The sequence below is a fragment of the Dermacentor silvarum genome, chromosome 5 (assembly GCF_013339745.2).
Source record: "Dermacentor silvarum isolate Dsil-2018 chromosome 5, BIME_Dsil_1.4, whole genome shotgun sequence".
In the NCBI taxonomy this organism is placed as follows: Eukaryota; Metazoa; Arthropoda; class Arachnida; order Ixodida; family Ixodidae; genus Dermacentor; species Dermacentor silvarum.
The window spans coordinates 15,219,697-15,235,862 of record NC_051158.1 but is presented as its reverse complement, the minus strand read 5'-3'; the positions used below and the strand labels follow the sequence as shown (position 1 = coordinate 15,235,862).

Here is a 16,166-nt window from a genome sequence, read left to right as displayed (position 1 = left end):
CCGGTGGACTTTTCCCATTTAGGAGGTTTCTAAAAGAAAACTTGTGAGATACATGTCGAGCGAACACGCAGCGCGTCACAGTGTGCAGTTTTGTAAAATATGCGAGGTCGAGAAACAACATGCATGTGCAAGGTTACGCACGCGCGCAGTTGTCGAGACATAATCATGTATGTATGCCATATCGCATACTTAGATAGTTAGCGGGGCGAAGTTGTGATCAATTTGCACAGTTCACTGTGTGTTCGTTGAGTGGGTGATGTTACTTCTTGGGGTCTTGGCATGTTGCGTGATGTGGAACTTTGAGCAAACGGAAGCGCGGCACACATGCTACAATACAGATATTCACTAGGCCTAATTGTAGCGTTCAAAAAATAAAATGCAACAAGTGCAATAACCAACAACAAACAGTTTTTTTTTTACTTTCTTCTGATTTTTGTTATAGCTGCCCATTTTATTTCTCATTTTTCCGCGGTCATTTCGTTTCGTGAATGTGTGCCACAATGACAGGAAGGAACATCAACTCTGCCCACCCAGTGAGAATCACCACTATGGAAGCTATAGCTGCAAGCATGAGATGCCAAACCAGAAAACACAGAGCCCGCAATTAAATGGAGAAGAAAAATAGAAGAAAATTATCCATACATGCAACACGTGCGCGTACCCCACATGCCCGGGAAAAAAAGGAAGCAAGAAGAAAAAAAGAACGCTTGCGTTGAAGAGCATAATCCGAGTGCCCGTTTCCTGCACCATCCATCGTCCAATGAGACATTTTCTGTACTTTGACTCGCGCACTCTACGTGAGTTAACATCAGGGCGACCTCTGTGTCATTTCTTAATTTCCTCTCTCTTTCTATCATAATCATTCCCAGCATGCCTAACACGAAGGAGGCCAGCTTATTATTATTTTGGCGCAACGGCTACAACGGCCAAAGAGCGCCAGTAACGATGTTTAGTATTGCGATAGAGTTTAAAACAAATCAACGCATATCCACGACGTGAATGATGATGAATGGGCAAAACACCGGGGGATCATTCGGGTAAACCACAGCTACGGACTAGAGAGAAAGAGCGCGCGTCGGCAACGAACGCTCTTGTGCACCGCAGCGCCCCTAGCTACGGACGAGAGACACTCTGAGAGAGAGAGCACGCGTCGCGAATGAACGCTCTTGTGCAACCGCCCCTAGCTACGGATGAGAGAGAGAGCGTGCGTTGGGAACGAGAGAGAAAGAGAGTGCGCGTGGGGAACGAACGCCCTTGCGCACCGCAGCGCCCCTACCTACGGACGAGAGAGAGAGAGAGCGCGTCGGGAATGAACGCCCTTGTGCACCGCAGCGCCCCTAGCTACGGACGAGAGAGAGAGAGCGCGCGAATCAGGAACGAGAGAGAAAGAGAGCACAGCTGCGCCTCTAGCGGGAGCGGCGAGTACTAGCGTGGCTACAACGGCGCGATGGCGCGACGGTGGACAAGGCTCGACCCTAAGGAGCTTCGCCCCTAAAACATTACTGCGAGTATAATGGGTTGCAATGCCTGTAATGTGCTGCGATGGCTGTAAAGGACCTAAAATAATGGATACATTAGTCTTACATTCCTTGATTGATTATAAAATCCGCACTTAGCCTGGTTTGCTCCGTCCGTTGACGTTACGGATTACATTTGTTGGCGTTTCAGCTCATCAGCCGCCGTTCCTACGACTCGTATACAGGGGTGAATGTGGAACTTGCTGAACATTACGAGACAGTGAGTGGCCAAAAACGTGCAAAGCGGAATGGCCCGCGCGCGCACGCAGGTTCCGCCTCCTACCAAGACTGCTGAGGGGCGTGGCCATCCGCAGCCTGAAAATGACCCTGCTTGGAGCAAGGACTAGCATGCCGGTGGGAATATCGCCCGCGCCTTTTCACAGGATGGCTCATCCCGACGGGGAAAAGGCCACCGCCAAAGGTATATCGCGTCAATGTTCGCCCACGGGGAAGTGGCGCGTTGCACGTCGTTCAGCAAACCTAGTTCGTCGATAAACAACGGAGAGGCTGCGCCTTCTCGTGTGTGCCGAACGTTCCTATGGCCAGGGGGATATTCTGTAATAGTCCACCTCGTAGACTGTCCAGTTCGGCTGTCGCTGAAGTTCTGATTGGCTGGGCGCGAGTGGCCATGAAAAGGAGACAGATGCCCCCAGCCCGTCTCCCTCTCGCTGGTATAGCTCCAGCCAATCAGCGGCGGCCGATGTGGACAGTCCACTCTTACATGGACTCTTACGAAGCGATTCCACGAGCCAGAAGTTCGAGCGTAAAGGCGCTCACCTTCGTCACCACAATTTTAAATAACGAATGAAAAATAAGGAAGCTATAATGATATAATTCAGATAAAGAGAGGCTTTGCGTTGTTCATCAGATGTGCCGTTTATTAATGTTTACGCAATTCTGTGGTAATTTCTATTACGGCTTGTGCAGCCGCGGAAGCTGCTGGAACGGTGATGATTCTCAGCATGTTCAGCACCACTTCTTTGGAAGACGTCAGAAACGCCGCACCTAGCGCCCTGCTTTGGTTCCAGGTGAGGCTCAGGTCAGATGTGCTCAATATTAAAGAAAAAACATAACTATAAGAAACTTATACTGTAGATGATATTCCACTATACTGCAATGTAAAAAGGGAGCTTTGGTGTATTAACCCAAGCACGTTGGAAAAGACGGAGCTAAAGGGTGTTATCGTGCCACGTAAGAGATGCATATGTGTATTGAAAGGGGTTGACGGTAAAGGACCCGCGTTTCCGACTATGGACGCATTACGCCTGCTATATTGCTCGCGAATCGTGTAAATTCTTGCTTCTTGTCTTTCTTATTCAATCTTTCGACCACGTTGTCCATGTGCAAGATAGCCTAGTGTACACAAGTCTGGTGAACCTCGCCGCCTTTCCTTCAATCTTTATCAAAATTAGAACTTGCTATCGCATGCAAAGAGTCGCGGCTGCATCAAATACAGTCGAACCCGGATATATCGAACCCACATATAACGAATTAGTGTCTATATTGAACAGCTGTAAAATCCCCTAGAAAATTCCATGCAAATGTATAGGGCTGGTGAAAGCACATATAGAACGCCCGTTCGCCAGCACATTCGATATATCGAACGCGGCGCCACGCTGAAGACCTCAAAGTGCACTTCTTTGGGCACATTGAGGTCTTCTGGCACCTGGAGGCGGAGAAGCGAATGTGCAGTCTTTTGAGCCGTGTAAGCTTTCGTGTGTGCAGTCAGTTGAGCCCCGCCGAACTATTCGGCTAGCCCGCGTGCTACCTCGAACGTCAACATTCCTTCTTCCCGATTTTCGTGACGTCGTCGTGGGAGTCGAGTGCCTATTCGTGAGTTCATTTCCCGCAAGCGATGGCCGCTGCAAGAGTAGAGAAAATAATCAACTTCGACTTTGCAATGAAGTTGAAAGTGATCCAGCAATTTTTAGGAGGTAAATAAACTGTGTTTGCTTTCTTTTTTCCGAGTTGCGTGCAGTAACTTAGCAGCCCTGGGATGCGCCAATAGGTAAAGCCGCCGTTTGCCTCAAGACCTATTATTTTATATATCGAATTACCTACATATCGAACTTTTTTTGTGATCCTTTTCAGATTCGATATATCCGGTTTCGATGGTATTGTTACTCGTGTCGTCTTACGACTGTCCACTAGAATGTCGTTTCAGCGGAATTATCATCGAGAAAGCAAAAGAGAAGAAAAAAAAAATACCACCTGCAAATGTCTTTGTGTAGTCTGAATACGAAGTTCTCACACAGGTGCAGACAAGTGCTGCAGGCTGCATCATTTGTTAGAGCGTGCTTTCCTGACAGGTGTTCATTCACCCGGACCGGACGGCTACCGAACGGCTGGTGGCCCGCGCACAGCAGGCGGGATATAAAGCTCTGTGCTGCACGTTAGATGCACCTGTGGGCGGAACCAAATCTGGAACTTTCGGGGAGTACCTCAAGCAGTACTCGGACAAGCTAAGGTACAACGTTCCGTCGCAGCAGATTGCTAATTTCGCATTAAACCCTTCAGTCGCGGTGTACACATTAGTGGACGTGACTTACTTTTACCATTTCTTTGCAGTTGTGGCAAGGAAAAGACGGCAAAAACTAAGCTTACGGTAAATTGAACGTATTGATCACCTCGTGTACTTTCATTTTACTTCCGAGAGAAATCTATCGTTACCGAAGATCGCTTTAGAGAAGGCACTATACAGTGTTTGACGGCAGGCGTGGCGTGCGACGTTTCTGTAGCAATTTGCGAAATATTTTTTTTTCTTTCTGGTAATGCTTGCAACCAATAATTAACTTGTGCAAGTAATTCGCGCTAGTGATCCAGTTATTTTTTTGTGAATAAACGTATCATTACTGAGTGCACGATAATTAGATACTTATAATCACTCTGTAATTATGGTGACTCATCATAAAATGCAGGAAGAGTCATATATACTACCACCTTGACTTGCTCTTAATGGAGTCTGCAGCACCTTGGCATAAAATTATGAAAATGTCATACATTTATCGACAGTCGATCATAATTCGTTACTGAAGGGGTTAAGTGAAAAGCTGAGCGAGTTGGTATAGGTGTTCATGTTGAATTTTGCGCATGCGCTCATTGTTGGACGAAGGACAAAGACCTAGAAGGATGGTAACAGTCAGAGAGCACTGTCTTCGGGATGTGTTGAACCATTCACAAGACGTTGTTATTATTTATAACGTGAAGAAAGCAGTTGAACAGCAAGTCTGAGCTATTTCACTACAGGCATTGTGACAAATAACTTACCGGCGCTAAGCTCTAAAAGAGTAGGCACAAGATCCGCTCCGGGCTTAACCTTATCGTTCTCGCCGAACGTCAATGTCAAGCAAACCTGAATACCTACACGGGTAATCAACACGCCGTTCCGCTTAAGTTCAAGTTAGATGTTTGTTTTGCGCGAATATTGTCGTGTCATGTTTGATTTTAGCGTACCGGCCAAATGAAGAAAGTGGGTTAGTCACATTTGAGAATACTTCGATTGGGAATAGTCGTGTCGAACACAGCAGTGGCAGGCAAATAACTGTTGTCCCCTTGCTTAAAAAAAAAGAAATGTGCTCCATAACTCCGGCATCCAATAAGGACACACACACGTTTTCGCAATGATATATCTCTACCAAAACCACCCGTGGGGTTGACATTAGAGTTGCTTGGCCTATACTTTTCTTTTTCGATGGATACTATACTTTTCCTATAAGCGAACCATTGATTTCCGACGTGTCTGCCACGCTTTCAGGTCCTCCAGCTAAACTTGCCATGTCACTACTGCTGGTTTCCGCAATAAAACAAAAGATAGTTGTGGAATCGTACTATCAAATATTGATGGTAGGATGGATGTTGATGAAATTTTATAATGAGTGAGCGCTGCTAATTGGCAGCAGTGACCTTGAGACCAACGAAATAGACCATTTACGTGGTCTATTCTGTGCATACCGCCTCAACGTTACTGACTTCGCGTATGAGTGTCAAGTATTTAACATTGCTGGCAAACTAGGGTGTTGATTGTAGTTTGAGCATTAAACACTTTTTTTGTTGTTGGCGAGAAGGGCAGCCAATTTTGACGACGACGATGCCAAACAAGGCGGCAAGTCACTCGCCCAAACGTTCCTGGATCCGGGTCTGACATGGCAAGATTTGGCTTGGCTGAAAAGCATATGCAGCTTACCCATCGTCGTCAAGGGGGTCCTGACAGGTAAGAGAGTGTTACAAAAAATGTATTACTTGTATTAAGCAGAAAAAGAGAAACGTCGTCTGTGTACGACGTCAAAATTTATGTGACCGCGAAGCCAGGAAATGTGAAACCGCGTATGTCTCGACATTGACGATTTGTTGCACGAGGGGATCGAGACACAGGATGAAAAGGATGGACGCAGTAATTGACATCCTTGCCGAATCACACGGGTAAAACTTACTGTTTAGAAAAAAGTTTATTTACATTATGTACAAGGAATAACGATAGTTAACTTACGCATATCTAGATAGACTCGCAACGAAGGTTGCATAGCTAACTCCTAATGGAGCAGCAAAGAAGGAAAGTCATTTTACAGGCATCAACGAGTGTCTCGAGCAGCGAAGAGAGTTTTCAGTGGTTCCGAAAAGCGCTCCTTGTAAAAAATAGTCATTTTAGCCACAAATTTCCGTACAAAAGATATGGATCCGCAGAGCGTTAAATCAAAGAGCGCTGTTCTCGGTCGATCACTTCCGGGAATATCACTTTCTCCGGAATCTCATCGGTGAATTAAGCCAGCGGGCAATCTCTCCAGTGAGTGAAAGCTCAAAATAGGGCGACAGGTTGCACTCTGCGGAAGCCGATTGTGCAACAGATCGTGCGACGCAGATTCATGCGGACGGAGTGCGGAATGTTGCATTGGCACGACGTTCAGCGCTACACTTCTTTGTACCCGGCAAAAGCCACAAGCGCGCCCTCATTTACTGCACGTAAGAGAGACGCTCCTCCGACCATTCGCTTTAAAATCACGCAGATCCCACGCACTGCAGGAGTCCGTCAAATCGAAGCTACCGATCGAGAGTCGGCATGACGGAATGGTTCATCTCGACAAAAGACGCGTGGCGAATTTCGGCGACGAACGGAGCCCCACAGCCGTCAGCTAAAGCGGCTGTGAAATGCGACCAAGTGCCACCACCAACCACATCATGTAAATCTTCAGACCACAGAGTCTGAAACCTTCGCAAGTGGGAGTCCCTCGAGTCACCACCCCTCCCGCTTCGCAGTAGGTTGAAGGCAGCTGAGCAGGTCACATTGGCTTCTTTAGGCAGAAGCTTGGTGGCCGAGAAGGGGGGCATTACCGCCATCGAAATTCCTGTCGTTCCACGAGAGGCGCTTGACGTCCTGAAACTGGGACCCAAGTATGTCATTCATCCGAAGTTTGACAATGCTAAATTTCACCGACTAACAAGCACAGTATCGTCTAAAGACAGCGAACGGTCAACGGTGCATCCTGGACTGCGTTGACGCCTTGCGGTCCGCGCAACATGGCACGAACCACCGCATCAAAACCGTAAAAGTGGCCGAGGCACTCAGGTCTACAGGGTGAAAGCTCGCAACGTCCGACAATGACGCAGATTTTGCGGTCCTGTCAGCGTAGACCTACATGAAAAAAGCGGGAAAGGCTACGCAGATTAACTTTCGCAATTGACTCGTTTACAGCAAATTTGATCGCTATTAAAATTTACAAAGCCGGAGTCGCGTGTTTCCAGAACCCGTTAAGAAATATCAGGTTATAGTACTTCCCAGGTCCGCTTGCTCTGCGTGTGCCTGCCATCTCAATAGTTACACAGCGTCAGTGAACGAGAAATGCCTATAGGCATACACTTTGAAAGTGGTCCTATATACATGAATCACGCAAGTTAACTCTATGGCAAAGACTACGCGCGGTGCTGTGTTTCCCGGCAGAACGACCTTGGGTTGATACCTTTGTAAAACAGCTTGCGCATCACGACAAAAGACGCGCTGCAGATATCAATGATGAACGTGGCCACTAGCCACCATGGTGTACTTTGCAACGAAAACGGTACTTTTATTCAGCCTGTAATCTCAGTTTTCTCAAATGATTAACCACTTGAATGACATATGCACGACCTGACAGAGTTTCAACCGCAATGGCCGGTATCACCTCTTGATCAGTTGCCTGCCGTTGCCACTCATTTAAGTGAAAAAATGATTGAAGTTTTCTGCGCTCGTACGCATTGTGCTTTATAGGTCTTGGTCAAGCCTGTCAGTGTATTATATTTTGACTAGTGCTTGTATAGTTCTCGCATAAAGCAGTTCGCATTTACGATAAATACAATGTAGGAAAAAAATGTCCATGGTTTAATGATTAGAGGATCGAGCTTTGCGCTGGGAGGCCAGGGTTCGAAATCGACCATCAGAATTATTTTATTCATTTATGTTATTACTAGTGGCAACTAGTGACATTTATTTAGTGTCCTAAGTTGACCATAAACGACCGGAAACTGACAAACCTCAAAGTGGGGAGAATAATAAAGGAAAGCTCTCAATTTAAGAACTCAGACCTTCTACAGTACGTAAGCGATATCTGCTCCTCGGTATATTCTTAATTTTTTTTATTCCTCCTTTTATACTTGCGAACATCTATTACGCTGCAAGCGTATGTATTTTCGCGTCTTTTCACAACTGTCTGTTTATTTCTGTAGTGAGATATATTGCATTACGCTGATTACCTATCAGTAAAGCCTGCCAAGCTTATTTGCCGATTACCTTTCTAGACATTTCTTTTTTTTTAATTTTATCAAGCACAAAATTCCAGTTTTGGTAACATATAGTCTAGCGCCTTGAAACATGTTTGCTGCATTTCTTCTTCGTGCATCTGGTTCGACCGTAAACTACCTGCCAGGCTAGGCTAAAGGCTAGGCCAGTCAAACTCAATGTGGCCTTGACAGGCCTGCACATTGTATCCTGTGTTTTCATCGAGTAATAAGTTACTATTATTCTATTGCACGCTGTATTTTGCCATTCGTCGCTATCCAAAGCGGAGGCGGCCGTTCAAGCCGCGGATCACGGAGCTTCGGCGATCCTTGTGTCCAATCACGGAGGCCGGCAGCTTGACGGAGTTCCAGCGACCGTGAGTCACGGCGCTCGGGCGCGCGACACCTTACCTTACCGTACCTTACCGGGAATATGTACAAAGTAAATGCAAACATTAAGTGCAATATTTATTTCTCTTTCTCTCTCTCTTTGTATCTTAACCGCGCCATCGGTGGCGCACAAAAACGGGCTGAAAGTGCCTTGCAAGATGACTCCCCATGCCACTTGTCACAATCGAACGACAGTTTAACAGGAACCGATACCGTAGGCGAGTGAAACCACGAAATTTAATTGAAACAAGTATGCGCGACGTGACCAATTCGGTGACGGATCTAAGATGTGATGTTTCTGGTTCATATCGCCAGTGCGTACTGTATACACTTAATCAGTAATCATTTCTATCAATCAGTTATTTATCGTGCCCAGGAACAACTATGAGGTTTAAGTGCTGGCACACGTGTACATAAATAAAAACAAATAAAAAAACGGCAGGGGAATATCAGTAAAACAAAACAATGATTAAAAATACCAATAATAATGTTATCATTATTATTAATAATATATTAACAACATCAGTTTAATATTCTTCTTATGATTATTATTTTTATTACTATTATTTGGTGGATTTCCGGCAATTTATAATCAGGAAAAAATTGCACAGGTCCAACGCACATCATCAAAGAAAAGCCTGCAGCTTTGGCATTGAGCTGTATTGTTCACGAGAATTTGTCCGTCACTCAGCAGACACAGTCCATCGATCGTTCCGACCCAGTAGCGCACCCAGGATCTCTGCCAGGGGGGGGGGGGTTGACAGTTTGCCAATACCATCTAAACAGCACTAATTTCGATTTCTTCACGGGAAATTGTCCAAAATGCACTTTTTGCGAGTGCGCAGACGATTGCGCGTCTTACATCTTAGTTGCAGTACTCAAATGCGTAAGAAAAGCAAAGGGGTTAAACAAAAGGGGGGGTTAAGTCGGCCTCAGGGGGGGGGGGTTACAACCCCCGAATTCCCCCCCCCCCCCCCCCGCCGGTGCGCCACTGTTCCGACATTAATTTCATCTCTCTTTGTTTCGATCAGTTCACGCAGAAGAACGTCGACATAAACATGAGTACTTCAACCTTTTGAGGCAGTAGCACGTAGCTTATATACTTTGGGAGATTGCCGATCGGAACTGTGTAGTTCAAAATAAAATGTGACATAAGAAATGTGAAGTAAGTAAATCAAAAGTAAAATAAATAAAACAAAAGCACCATGCCTACGGGAACGACGTACGCTTGCGTAGTACACAGGACTTTACAATCGAAAGGCAAATTCGTATCGTAGCGAGAGAGTTCGGTCATTCCACATTACCCCCGTTGACGCAGAATTACCTCCGATCCAAGCCACATACAGTGTTACTGCTCACTGCATTAGGCAGTCACATTTCAGTGCACAGTGAAACAGCACGCATATATGCTTCTTCCTAGTACTTTCAAAGCAACGTAGGCGAATTCTGAAGAAGACTGTATCGTCTGAATGAGGAGCATTGTAGACTGATCTGCACGGGGTCAAAATGTATCGTTGCTTGTTGCAACGACTATTCACCTTTTCAAGACGAAGTGCCTTCGGTTGCGCATTCCCATCTCCAGATCGAGGTGCTGTCCGACATTGTTCGAGCCGTGGGTCATCGGTGCGAGGTCTACCTGGACGGCGGAGTGCGTCTGGGCACAGACGTGGTCAAGGCGCTCGCACTGGGCGCACGTGCGGTGTTCGTCGGAAGGCCGGCCATCTTTGGCCTCGCCTATAACGTAAGTTACTTAGGATCACATCCACCTGTGCGTAACGCCATCCCGTGAAGTAAGTCACCATGGAAGCCACGTGGGAAGCCCAATGGGATTTCTCGAAAACAAAGCGCAGTAGTTCAGAAAAAAAAAAAAAAATCGGCAGGGACACTGAAGGCTGCTTACGTGTGGGAATGCGAAATCATTATAGTCCTTTTGGTGAAACCTTTAGTCAGCCAGACGATTTCGACGTGACGTGCGCAATCACGCACGCACTGGGAACGCCTCTAATCAGACAGAACCAAAGAGCCGCCCTGGCGTCGGAGAAGCGGTTTCGCAACCCGGAGGCCCGGGTTCAATTCTCACCCAGACTGAAATGTGCCAAATTTTCTTTTCAACGCCAATAATTTACTTTGTTTACAGGAACCTCCTTGAGAAATTTGACGTCAATTCGAGCATTCTTGACGTGTTTTTACACTTTGCGCCGTCGGCCATTTTTGGTACCATCGCTCGGTCGCGCCGCCGACGACACCGGTTTGTTTTCGCGTAATGGGGCATATAATGCTTCGGCATTAAAAAATGTCACAGTTTCGCCCTAAGGGCGAAGCAATGAATGCGATAGCAACACAGCAATGTCATACGAAGTAAGGTGAGCGGCTTTGGTAGCAATATGAATTTTAGTAAACATGAGCTGATTAAGTAGCAGGTGTGCTGCGGCGTAAGTAGACCGACATGAAGAGAGACTCGATGGCCACGAGAAGGCGCGTGTGAAACGGTGGTGTTGATGAGAAGCGCTTCCCGTGGGCAGCGCGTGCGAAGGGACACACCTGTAGCGCGGCACTGCCGACCCGGGCAGCATTGCATGTGTAGCGTGCGTTGGAAAATGTGGCCCGACTATTACTAACCGATTGAACAAGCGTGGTGTGAGCGCGCACAAACATGAATAGATCACACTGAATGACTGCAGACAACGACTGTCAAAACGCTGGCAGCAAGCGCATACGCCGCACCAACGGGCGAATCGCTTCAACGGAAACTGAGCGGCGAATGCATGGCGCATAAAGGTCAGAGCCGTGTGGAGATAAGCGACGGTGCGAGCGAGCAACGAGCGCGGTTGTTGGCAGAGAGGAAGTGCGCCCCCCCCCCCCCTCCGCTCCCCCCGGCGCTGGCTTCCCGCTTCCTTGCTTGCGCGTGGGAGATTGAGTGCGTTCGCTCTCCGTGATAGCGCGCGTCCCCGCACGCTTCCACTCCACTCGGGCATACGGCGCGCGGCGAAGATTTTATCTATAGGGAACCTCACGGCGACGGCGACGGCAGAAATCCGGTTGAAGTGTCCATATTATTGCTATCGCAATAAAAATCCCAGATAGGAAGTAGTAGCACTAAACAAGTAGAAAGGTTTGACAGATGCCATCGAAGATGACTGCCAAAGTCATGCCATGTCTTTATTGTGTAACCTGCGTTATACCACAAGTTTTCTGGAGTTCAAGTGCCTTCAATTGCTGGTTGCATAAGTTGGGCCCGTTGCTACGGCTACAACTGCCATCTAGCCTCTCCCGCGGCGAAGCAACCTTGCTGTGCCGCTTGTGGTTGGGAGTGGCATACACGAACACTTACTCCTACTGTGTGGGAATGGCCGAGAGCCCCATGTGCGACTCCTGTAGGTGCGAGGAAACCATCAAGCACCTATTGTGTACCTGTCCTCGCTATGACGTACAACGCCTCATTCCCAGGACAGACAACTTTAAGCTGGCTGAACTAGAGAACGTTATCCCGAGTAAAAGATACTCGGACCGTGGTTATACACCCGTCACTGGCGCCAAAAAGCGATTCTTGCACTAGTACAATGCTTAAAGTGCACCGGTTTAAGAGACCGCTTACAATGTCCCTGTGTATCACACCACGTGCACTCCCACTTTCCCTTACCCCCAGTGCATAGGGTAGCAAACCGAACGCTCGTCTGGTTCGCCTCCTTGCTGCTGCTGATGATGATGAGATGATTCGATCCCACCGTGGGGCGCACGTAATTCGATTACTTTCAAGTGTCAACCAATCGGCAAGGCAGCAGCAATGCCAAGCAGCCACAGTCAGGAAAATTCATGAGGGTTCGTAAAAGAAAGGTTGCCTTTAAATACATGGCAAACAGTTACAAATTTGTACAGCCTTTCTCAAAATTATGCAGACTTTTCCGTTGGTCGGCTCATGTCGTACGTACTGTTCCCATGGCGTTCCTGACGGTTCCGAGCTCTGGATGGCGAGTGCCAGTGCTATGTTCAATACCCAGCAGGGTGTTGGCCCTTGTGACATACCACGGTGACTCCCTTAACACAGCCTGTCTTCAGCCAGTCCGTCGCAAGCAGCGTAGCCATTGTAGTCTTGAAAAAGACTGTACATATCATGCATAGCATAGAGCCAGCACATGACTTGTGCAATCATGATTAGTCTGTGTATAATAACGCTGAACTGCACATAGTTTCTCTCATGTTGTTGCGCTGATGAAGAAAACGAGAGGCGGAGAGCTACTGCGTTCACTTTTCTTGACGTCGGGTTAATTACAGCGAAGCTGTCTATAGCTAGAGTTCCATGGATTTTTTGTGTCCGTCAACTAATCTGCGTGTGCAAAAACTCGTCTCCCGAATTTGATGCAAAATCGCTTCATTCTGTGCAAAAGCTTATACGCCTCATCACTTGGATAATCATTTTCAGTAGATTAGTTATCAATAGGCACCATTTTCAAGATCAGTAGACTATCAGGTAGATAATGAGGGTTTATCAAAGATTTGCCGCTCTGCGGCCCGCATCGGCCATCTGTATGCTCGCACTGCCCTCTTTTTGTCGTCGTTCCAAGCGCTTGCGTGCCTAGTTTCCTTCCGCTCTCCCGGGGTGGCGGTCTCGTCGGGCGTGTCTCATTTCCTCCGGCTCCCCGAGCAGGCGGTTGTCTTCCAAGACCGCCTATCACTACAAAAGTGTGTGCGCGTGTGTGTTTCTTCGGGATGACCACCGTCAGCGCTCAAGAGAAATAAAATTCCCTCATATATACCTTTGATCTGAATTCTGTGTCTCCTCTATGCCGTTTACTAAACTGCTTCGCAGGTAATACACCTTCACAGCAGTGGAATGGCGTATGATCTTTTTCACGAACAGGGCCAAGAAGGAGTGACCAAAGTACTCGAGATTCTGAGGTCGGAGGTTGATCGCGCCATGGCTCTAATGGGTAAGTTGCCTGTCGCCGTCAATGTTGTGCGTGTGTTCGTTTTGGTGACGTGTAAAGCCTGTTCTGTTAGAACCGACGACAAGGACACCAGTCAGTCGCATCGTATAACGTCGTAGGCTCAGGGAATGCTATTACTAACAGTGACAGTGATGTGCCGAACGGCTGGCCCATCAAGCATTGTCAAAAATTACAATGGCTGCAAAAAGTGCAAAGCAGCGCGGCTCTTTTCGACATGTAGCAGAAGTTATTTATTAATTAACTATAAAATGCGAGGAGTATGGAAGGCAGTCCCTACTTGACGCACTTTTTGACATGATTCGATCTCGTATTTGCGGAATTAGTATTCAATATTCTGCAGTAACGGGAAGTAACAAGAAAGCAGAGAATACGTGCAAAGCGAAGATTCACGAAAAAAGCTCGACTTCGGACCTTTCATAACATTGTCTGATGAGACAACTTGATGGTGATAAAAAATGCGCCATTGGGCGCTTTCGCTGGGTGTGACCAACTGACTATAGATACGTAATTAAAATGTGTTTATATCAAACAGTTTTGCCCAAAACAAGGAAACTGGTCGCCACAATAACCAAGTGGCCACAGGAGTATGCTCAGTGCAGTCGTTGTCGTGGATGACGAGACGCATGCATTTCGTATGTTCCACGACAGTTAAATGAAGCGAACGCCATCTTTGCTTTTGTCTAGGATATAATTCGTATTATTTGCATTTTTCATGTGTGTTTTGTTGCCTGATGTACCGATATAAAATGTCAGTGCTATGCCCTATCTCTTTCTTGTTGTTCTCTGTGTTTTTATTTTGCGCCTAATAATGCCTCAGCATTGAAAAATACAATGACTATTCCGATCGTTTTCTTTAACTATGGTATCTTGTTTAATCGTAACGGTCGGTGATCTTCTTTAATTGTAACAGTCGGTTGCATAATGCGTGGGCACATTGCCTGTCGCGTTCAGCTTCCGCGCCCAACGTCGCGCGTTTGATAACGATCCCTGACAGCGGTGTCCTGATTAGAGAGAGTGCAGAAACTCAAACATGCTCAATTTCATTGCATGTTGTTGGACCCGAGGCGGCAGAATATTACTCTGCATCCCTGCATTATACGGCGTTCTCCATAAACTTTTCGACGTCGAAACGAAATACTTCTTTATCTCCTATCGCAGCAAAACCATGGTCAAATAACTCTGGTCACAATTTATCATTTTGTGTGATAAATTAAATTACTAATTCCGTCCTTATCGACCTTGCTCTCGGTGTTAGTGAGTGCACTGATATGCTGATAAGGTAACACGTATACTAAAAGTTCATTGCAGCAAACCTTCAAGAGACCTCAAGACCATGTTCTCTCAACTGAAAGCTAATTCAAGTCACTGGTTCCTGAACATGACCGCCACCATTTCATAATAAGTGCCACGGGGGGGGGGGGGGGGGGGGGGGCATCCTAACACTACCCAACAACGACTATTAACCCCCTCCTCCCAGGAGAAGCTTGACAACGCAAGTAAACGAGATCTAGCGACTATATTTATGGGAAAATTAACGAGAATAACGAGAATATTGGTAACTTACATATATGTTTTCAGCAAAGTGAGATAGGTGGTATATAAAAGTAGAGTCACTAGATCGGAGAGCTACAGACATTATTCTTTATTGACATTGAACCAAGGTGCCGAGTGTATACAGCGCGCCTATCCTGCAAGTCGTTTGCAGCACTGCCGATGATATGAAGCGTACAGACGCAATATCCTTGCGCAGCGGAATATAGGTTTGGGCGTAACCGTCTGACTGTCGGTGGGATTTGAAAAATTTTTTTTTTCTTGGTGCACAATACGTTAAAGCGATATGTGACAAGTTAGGACCCTTGTGCACGCACATTTTATACTGCTTACTGTGGCGGTGAGCAAACGATGCGACGCGGATGAGTACATCTCGAGGGGCATTCGACCTTCCTAGGAAATTGGCTAAGGAGTCCCGCAGCTTCTACAGCGCTGCGTGCGACTTGGGATATGGAGTGTAGTGTATTCTTCCTCATTCCTCAAACCAACTCCCGTCTCTCCCCTCGCGCCCTCTATCGGTTTCGCAAGACCCTCCCGTCAAATCTGTATACTAGATAAACGCCATATTCAAACGAAACGTCAACACACTGGCTTTCCGTTGGTCACAATTTTGTAACGCTGCATTGATCTCCCCACACCATGATGCTTCGCTGTACTTCTATTTCGCAGGTTGCCGGTCCGTCAGCGAACTTCACTCCGACATGGTGGTTCGCCAGGAATGCTTCGCGAGGCTCTGACGGATATGGTGCGCGTCCCATCCCGTCTTTGCCCGGAACTCCTCGGCACTGTGACAAACCATCGCGAGTTGACTTGTCCTTGTTGAAATTGTTGTAGTGCAAGTTAATAAAAATTATTTTTTACTGAGCCCCACTCATTTGGATTCGTGCTTCGTCGCAGCTGCTGCAACCCCAAGCCTGCAAAAAAGTACCAATGTGCCGACTCTGCACTTGAAACAGAGACACGAAAACTTTAGTGATACGCTGGAGATGTAGGCCCCGTTCATCGCCTGGAATACAGC

At 46.9% G+C, this 16,166-nt stretch overlaps 1 protein-coding gene across 1 annotated transcript; it reads left to right on the top strand.

Annotated features, from left to right (window-relative positions):
• The first annotated feature begins 2,448 nt into the window (after positions 1–2,448).
• LOC119452301 (2-Hydroxyacid oxidase 1) lies at positions 2,449–15,981 on the top strand. Its single transcript, XM_037714534.2, has 7 exons — positions 2,449–2,545; positions 3,827–3,984; positions 5,582–5,727; positions 8,547–8,638; positions 10,234–10,392; positions 13,510–13,579; positions 15,818–15,981. Exons 1-7 carry the CDS (start codon positions 2,468–2,470, stop codon positions 15,883–15,885), a joined length of 771 nt encoding a protein of 256 aa, XP_037570462.2. The 5' UTR covers positions 2,449–2,467; the 3' UTR covers positions 15,886–15,981.
• The last annotated feature ends 185 nt before the right edge of the window (positions 15,982–16,166 follow it).

Coding starts and splice junctions, on each gene's coding strand:
- LOC119452301 (XM_037714534.2), top strand. CDS start 2,468: ATGATTCTCAGCATGTTCAGCACCACTTCTTTGGAAGACGTCAGAAAC. Junction 2,546..3,826: donor GCGCCCTGCTTTGGTTCCAG/GTGAGGCTCAGG, acceptor CTTTCCTGACAG/GTGTTCATTCACCCGGACCG. Junction 5,728..8,546: donor CGTCAAGGGGGTCCTGACAG/GTAAGAGAGTGT, acceptor CGCTATCCAAAG/CGGAGGCGGCCGTTCAAGCC.